The sequence below is a fragment of the Theobroma cacao genome, chromosome 10, assembly GCF_053813885.1.
Source record: "Theobroma cacao isolate CCN51 chromosome 10, ASM5381388v1, whole genome shotgun sequence".
Classification (NCBI taxonomy): domain Eukaryota; kingdom Viridiplantae; phylum Streptophyta; class Magnoliopsida; order Malvales; family Malvaceae; genus Theobroma; species Theobroma cacao.
The window spans coordinates 7731906-7740058 of record NC_142648.1 but is presented as its reverse complement, the minus strand read 5'-3'; the positions used below and the strand labels follow the sequence as shown (position 1 = coordinate 7740058).

Here is an 8153-nt window from a genome sequence, read left to right as displayed (position 1 = left end):
TCTAGGTTGTTAGAATGCGAATACACATTACTTTGTGTAGTACACTTGATGTCATCATGAAATTCGGGCCAAAATGTTTGGATCGGTATATCAAGTTGAGAACTGTTCTCAAATATCTATTTAGAATAGATGTCATTAAGGAAGATATCCTTGCCTTCTTGACAAGGTCAAAGAATGAGAAACATGTAAAAGTTTCACCTTTAACCATGTATATGATTGAAGTAAATCTATCTACTATTGATCCGTCATCATGGTTATTAGATACTAGATGTGGGTCACACTTATGTAATGACATGAAGGTGCTGGAAACGAGTAGAAGATTAACAAAGGGAGAGGTAGTCTTAAGAGTAGGAAATGGAGTAAAGGTTGTTGCATCGGCTGTGGGGACAGTTACCATACCTTTACCTTCTGTGTTGATCTTGGAATTAAAAGATTGTTACTATGTTCCTTCCATATCTCGAAATATCATAGCTGTGTCATACTCGGCATTATATGATGATATTGAATTTTGCATTAAGGGTAATTGTTATTCTTTCTCGAAGGGAGGGATGCATTATGATGCAGGGACACATTTGAATGGTCTCTATATTATTGATCCTAAGAGACCCATACTTAATATAGAGGTCAAAAAAGCAAAGAAAGATGATCCAAAACTATCTTACATCTGGCATTATAGGCTTGGACACATCAATGAGACTCGCTTAACCAAGTTACATAAACAAGGTTATATCGATCCATTTAATCATGAATCTTATGGAACATGTGAGTGTTGTCTCCTTGGTAAGATGACCAAGTTGCCTTTCACCAAGAAGGGTGAACGAGCTGGGGTGTTAGTAGGACTTGTTATGGTTATGACCATAAATGACCATTCTCGGTATGGTTATGTATATTTGATGAAATATAAATCTAAATCCTTTGACAAGTTCAAAGAATACAGAGCGGAAGTTGAGAAACAAACTGGGAAGAGTATTCTCACTCTTAGATCTGATCGAAGAGGAGAATATCTTAGCCAAGAGTTTCAGAATTATCTGAAAGAGAATGGGATTCTCGCACAATGGAATCCTTTAAGGACTCCACAGCACAATGGGGTGTTTGAGAGAAGCAATCGAACATTATTGGACATGATTCGATCCATGATGAGTCATGTAGATCTTCCTATATCTTTCTAGGGATATGCCCTAGAAACTACTGTTTTCATATTGAACCAGGTTCCTACCAAATCAGTTGATAAGACACCATATGAGATATAGAGTGGGAAAAGGCCCAACTTGTCTTATGCTAGGATTTGGGGATGTACTTCTTATGTGAAACGTATAATGTTTGATAAGCTAGAAGCGAGATCAGAAAAATGTAAATTTGTGGGATATCCTAAAGAAACACACGGATATTATTTCTATAATCCCACTGAGCAAAAAGTGTTTGTCTCAAGGCATGCCACTTTCCTTAAGAAAGAGTTCTTAAATGAAAGGGCTAGTGGGAGTAAAGTTGTACTTGAAGAAGTTCGAGACCCACAAATTGACATTCCATTGGAACTTGAGCCTAAGATTATGACATTTGATGTACAACCACAATCTCAAGAGGCACAACCACTCAATAGGTCTAGTAGAATACGTCAAGCTCTAAAGAGATATGGATTTCTCTTGGAAAGGGACTCATTGCCCAAAAATGATGAGCCTACAACCTATGAGGAGGCAATGTTGGACATCGATTCTGAGAAATGGCTAAAAGCCATGAAATTTGAAATGGATGCCAAGGATACTAACCAAGTATAGACTTTGATGGATCCACTTGAAGGGGTAAAACCCATTCGGTGCAAGTGGGTCTTTAAGAGAAAGACCGATGTAGATGGCAAGGTGCAAACTTTTAAAGCTAGACTGGTAGCAAAAGGTTACAAATAAAGACAAGGTATTGACTTTGAAAAAACCTTTTCACCAGTTGCTATGCTTAAATCCATTAGGATTTTGCTTGCAATTGCTGCATCCCATGATTATGAAATATGGCAAATGGATATAAAAACTACATTCCTTAATGGAAACTTGCGAGAGGAAGTGTACATGACACAACTTAAAGGTTTTATATCCAATGCTAATGCTAATAAGGTGTGTAAGCTTCAAAAGTCCATTTATGGACTTAAGCAAGCTTCTTGGAGTTGGAACATCCATTTTGATGAAGCTGTAAAAAGGTTTGACTTCATAAAAAATGAGGATGAACCATGTGTTCATAAAAAGGTTAGTGGGAGTGCCATAATTTTCCTAGTGCTATATGTTGATAACATATTGCTCATAGGAAATGATATACCGTTGCTGCAATTTACAAAGATTTGGCTGTCCAAACAATTTTCCATGAAGGACTTGGGAGAAGCAACTTACATTTTAGGAATAAAGATCTATAGAGATAGATTTAAAAGGTTGCTATGTCTTTCCCAATCCATATACGTAGACAAAGTGCTAAAAAGGTTTAGCATGATGGAATCCAAGAAGGGACACTTGCCTATGTTGCAAGGCATCTATCTCTCCAAGGACATGTGTCCAAAGAAACAAGAAGAGAGAGATCGCATGGATAAGATCCCATATGCTTCAGCAATAGGATCTATCATGAATGCGATGCTTTGCTTTAGATTAGATGTATCTTATGCTCTCAGTGTCACGAGTAGATACCAAGCTAATCCTACTGAAAGTCACTGGATTGCTGTGAAAAACATCCTAAAGTACTTACAAAGAACTAAGGATATATTTCTGGTTTATGGAGGAGGTGAACTCCAAGTTAGGGGTTATACAGATGCAAGCTTTCAAACTAACAAAGATGATAGCAAGTCGCAAATGAATATGTGTTCACACTCGATTGAGGTGCAGTAAGTTGGAAGAGTTCCAAAAAAAAGATGATTGTAGATTCTATAACTGAGGCCAAATATATCTCTGCGTCTAAGGCAGCAAAAGAGGCAGTTTAGATTAAGAAGTACATTACTGAACTAGATGTGGTTTTTAGTATTGTTGATCCAATACCTTTGTATTGTGATAACAATGGAGCCATTGCACAAGCAAAGGAACCAAGGTCTCATCAGAAATCCAAACATGTATTGCGACGTTACCATGTGATCAGGGAAATCATTAAAAGATGAGACATTTACATAGAGCATATATCCACCGAGGATAATATTGTTGATCCTCTCACTAAAGCACTGTCCCAACAGAAACATAATCGTCACGTTGAGAACATTGGTATTAGATACATAGGCGATTGGCTTTAGTGCTAGTGGGAGATTATTAGTATAAGCCCTTCAAGCCAATCTGTGGTTGTATGGGAATTGCAATTTTGACATATTCATGTATGACATTTTGTTATTCATAATAACATTGAGGTAGTCCTTTATCCATAAGTTTGTAATTTAATTACTTTTTGTACTTATGTAGATAAAGCCCATGGAACTATATATGCCTTGTAAAGGAATTGTATTGGGATACAATTATGAGATCCTTATGCATTAAAGCATTGTTCCTAAAAGTTCCTGATCATTGTATTATTGAGACAGGGCATCAATAATGCTCAAAGATTGGCACATGTTATGTTCCTTACTTGTGAAGTAAGCAATCGTTTTCATAGGTTGAAGTATAGAGATACCTTGAACTAGTATATGGGTGCTTGCCATGGGAGAGCGAGTTCACTGAACATGACCCGCCATGAGAAGTGCATTTGGTACCTCACTCAAGTGTGTATGCAATACTTCTCATGTGTCAATTGTGTAATTACTTCCTAGACTTGAGACACCAGCTTGTTTTGTATGTGGAGTACTATGCTTTGATTTCATCCTTATGGGTGCCTAACCAAGGATGCCAAAATAGGATATTTTTGAGTATAGTATGAAGTATATGAAGGCAAATGAGTGGTCAAGATATGAATCATCACCCCAAGTGATTCAAGAGGAAATATCTCATTAGTTCTTGGTTGACATTAGCTTAATCAAATCCTTGGCCAAGGTGATTAGGAGATTATGAAATGAGTTTCATAAATCTCTATAAAGGTAATGATCTAATTGCAAGAACAAATACGAAGATCAATAAGAGTAGACACTGCACCAAGCTCTTATCCTCTTCGGGATATATGATAAGGGAATGAATTACGCTGAAAAACTATACATTGAAAGGTTGTCAAAGAATCCTTTGACTCTCCTAACAATTGGGTGGCCATGATGCATTGCTAGATGCCAATCATGGTCTATGGAATGGAATTAGTTAATTTAAAATTAAATATGATCCATTTAAATTAATTAATTAATAATATTATTATTCAATTCCATTGCCAACATGTTAGGAACCTAATGGGTCACACACAAAGGTTGCAATTTGGATTAAATTGAGAGTGTGATGATTTAAGTTAAAGTTAAATCAAATTCTAGGTTTTAACTACTAGGGACTCAATTAAAAGAGTTTAATTAGGTTTTAGTTAAATAATATAATTGTTGTAATATTGAGGACTTATTTTGTAAATTTTAATAAGTTAAACCTAGACATAAATATCACATTATAGCCACTTTTATTTTTTAAGGAGAAAGAAACAAAAAAAAAAGATTTTTTTTCTCTTGAGTGCTGCCACTCTTGAGAAGTTTATTTTCTTTTTTTGAAAACTTCTACCTTGATTCTTTGCTGGAAATGAAGAAGAAAAGAGGACAAATCATTGTCCACTTGCTAGCACAAACCTGTGACATAAAGCTTTCTCCTTGAGAAGGATCCGTTGTAATCGTGTGTGCATCATTGGAGGCCAAGTGATTGAGTGGCTGGGATTCTTTCACACAAAAGGTGTTTACGTTTTGTCACCAAAGGAATCCATTTGATTACGATATCACTTGGAAAGGTAAAAGCTCTTTTGATTTTAAGTGGTGCTTAACTTTGCATTAAACAACCAAGGTGATCCAAAGGTAGGAAGCATGGTTTTGGTTTTTATTTTATTTCAATTTTTATTCCGCTACGTTGATGTTCTAATCATGTCGTTCCTAGCAGAATCCTTACGGGGTGTCATGTTTAGTAAACTTGTTTTAAGAACTAGTGCCTACATTCTAGTTCCAAGTATCATTATACTTTAACGTATGAGATCGGTTGTTTACTTTTCAAGTAAGAAACATAAAATGTTCCAATCTCTAAGCATCATCCAATCTCAATGATACATCTACTAAGAACAATTTATATCTTATGCTTTGATGCATAGGGTTCTTATAATTGTAACACTTTACAATTTCCTTGTAAGGCGTGCTAATCTCATGGACTTCATCCAATAGACTTAAGAAGCATAGTCTTATTGATGAAGGAAAACCTTTAATCATTCATTATGAGCGATATGATTGCATGATTGAGATTTAAGCCTTGACCAATTTGATTGGTTGCAAGGCTCATTCCTAACATCTCCCACTAGAACAAAGCCAATCACTAGCTCATCGTATGTGGAACCAATACATCTAACAATTGTGTCTCTATAGAGACTTGCTTATAGTATGTAATGTGGTCAATTGTTTTTATCCATCATAGATGACCTTGATCATCTTGTCATATAACTATACTTAGATCCAATAAGACCCAAGTTCTTGTATGTTGGCTCCATTGTTACATTAACAATGTTTAGAACCTTTTATTAGTTCCAAGAACTAATGATCTAAAAATCCTTCTACTAAAACCTTTTTGCAATAAGATGTATATGACATTATATGCATGTGTAGTCCTTTTTATACCTTGGAACCATTCTAATTGGACTATGCTATATGCATCATATGCATACGTCACTTTGCGTTGTGCCACTTAATCCTTTTGGATTTTGGCAGTTTCTTTATATACACATTGCATCCCATGCAATTATATTACCAAAGAATTAGATTCACTCTCACTAACTTCCTTATGTGTATGAAACGAATACACTTGTACATTCTTTTAAATCCAACTCGTTTGGATTCTTTTTGATAGAATGAAGTGTATAACTCCGATGACAAAGTCATATTCAGTGGATTCATCAACTATGATAAACACATCTTCAATGTGTTCTACCAAATTCATGGAGTTCTTATACATTGAAGTATATTGATTATGCATCTTTATGCAAAATCTTAAGTGTTAGATTACAATGTAACAAAGTGATACAAGAGAAACTCTTTTCTATGTGTCATCCTGCTCCACTAAATCCTAGATCCTCTGTGAGAGTAATATTCAAAACTATTTTGATTATTCCATGAAGTTATATACATACATCTCAATGTATGCTAGGAACCTTGATAGTTTGGAATGTCATTATGGGCCTTAAGTATTGCAGAAGTGTGGACTGAACCATATCTTTATATGAATTGGCTTGCTTTTTTGAACAAACATCTCTATGTTCAATTGATAAGAACATTTTATCTATTATGAATCTATATTCATCCATGATATATCAATAAACTACAAGTAAGAGTAGTATTCACTAAGATCACATCTTAATAAGAGTACTTTATACTATATAGTTCATATGATCTTATATTTAAATTCCATGAACATTTCAAACTATCCAAATTATATTTCTTTAAGTATACAAGACAAAATTTTAATTTAGTCTTATTTAAACTTAATGAAATAGGAGCATTTACTATAGCATTTTATGTTTAATGGTTTAAATACATCTATATGTGTAAGACCTTTAAAACATACCAAATAATTCACTTTTACACAATAAGTGATTTGGTCATGCAGATAAAAGTTACTAGCTCTTTTGTGACTCCAAATCAAAAGGATCTAATTATCTTCATACGTTAATTCTTACTTTAATGACCAAGACTCCAATGCCATAATTGAGATCATATGTGATTATATAATATCAGTTTTCCTTGACATTTATATTGAGCATTGATTTACTACTATTGTTTAGCACTTTAGTCATTACTTAAATGATTTCCACATCAAGTATTAAATACTTATGATGTTGGTACAATAATAGCAACTCATAGCTCAATCATAAACTTGGTTAAAGTAGAAACTTCTATAAGTTTCTTCTTCTTTAAGTTTGTCAAGGAAATATCTTTAGTTCTTCCTTTGTCCATCTTGACCATAAAGATACTAGAGAATGTTTCCCAAGCTTGTGTCGTTATTGTTGTTGTCTTTCATATTTAATAATTAAGGTAATGTGATTACTCTATTATATAAAGTTATTTCTTATGATCCAGAGATTGAGAGGGAATTTAGAAGACATCATAGGGAAAATCTAGAAAATTCTACTCATATTGATACAATGGCTAAACAACAAAGAGAATAGCAAGTCCAAGAATGAGTAATGGAAGAAAATCGATCGTTAAGAGATTATGTTGTTCCGTTAGTACAAGGGCTTCACTTAAGCCCTAGAAGGTTGGCTATTCAAGCCAACAATTTCAAGATCAAGTTGGCCATCATCTAAATGATCCAGACTTTAGTCTAATTTGGGGGTTTATTGAATAATGATCCAAACGCCCATATTTCTAATTTCTTGGAGATCTGTGATTCTTTCAAGCATAATGGAGTGACTGAGATGACATCTGACTAAGACATTTCCTTTCGCATTACAGGATAAGGCAAAGATATGGTTAAACTCACTTCCTATAGGCTCCATTTCAACTTGGGATGACCTTGCTTAAAAGTTTTTAGCTAAGTTCTTCCACTCAGCCGAGATAGCGAAAATGAGAACTGATATTACACCATTCACACAGTTTGATTATGAGTCATTGTAAGAGGCTTGGGAGAGATATAAGGACTTACTAACAAGTTGCCTTCATCATGGTCTTCCAAAGTGGCTCCAAGTTCAAACATTTTACAATGGGTTGAGTAGTCAAGTTTGAATTACTATTGATGCTGTTATGTCAAGACCCAAGTCTAGGGACCATGATTAGCACAACAGTATCGACGGGAGTGATCCTTGTAACCCATGCAAACTGAAAATGAACAACTAAATCAAATAAGTGGAATTACCTCATGGGACTCATCACCATGGAACCATATATCAAACATGCATGAACATATTACATCATATAGGAATATGTCATTTTAGTTAGCCCACTCATGAGCTTAGAATGTGGAAGAAACATATGTTAAAGTAACATATACAGGTCATCTTGTGGTAATTACAAAGTATGGCCTTTTTGTGGCAATTTCAAAATACATGCCATTTAATACAAG

General features: G+C 34.6%; 1 protein-coding gene and 1 non-coding gene across 2 annotated transcripts; one reads left to right on the top strand and one right to left on the bottom strand.

Moving 5' to 3' along the window:
- Positions 1-1316: 1316 nt before the first annotated feature.
- On the top strand, positions 1317-1772 carry LOC148760334 (uncharacterized). The gene has a single exon (XM_088810469.1). The coding sequence runs from the start codon at positions 1317-1319 to the stop codon at positions 1770-1772; it is 456 nt and encodes a 151-aa protein (XP_088666595.1).
- Positions 1773-7654: 5882 nt separating this feature from the next.
- On the bottom strand, positions 7655-7761 carry LOC148760333 (small nucleolar RNA R71). Its single transcript, XR_016023305.1, has one exon. It is a non-coding gene; the product is annotated as a small nucleolar RNA R71 (small nucleolar RNA).
- Positions 7762-8153: the final 392 nt, after the last annotated feature.

Coding starts and splice junctions, on each gene's coding strand:
- LOC148760334 (XM_088810469.1), top strand. CDS start 1,317: ATGTTTGATAAGCTAGAAGCGAGATCAGAAAAATGTAAATTTGTGGGA.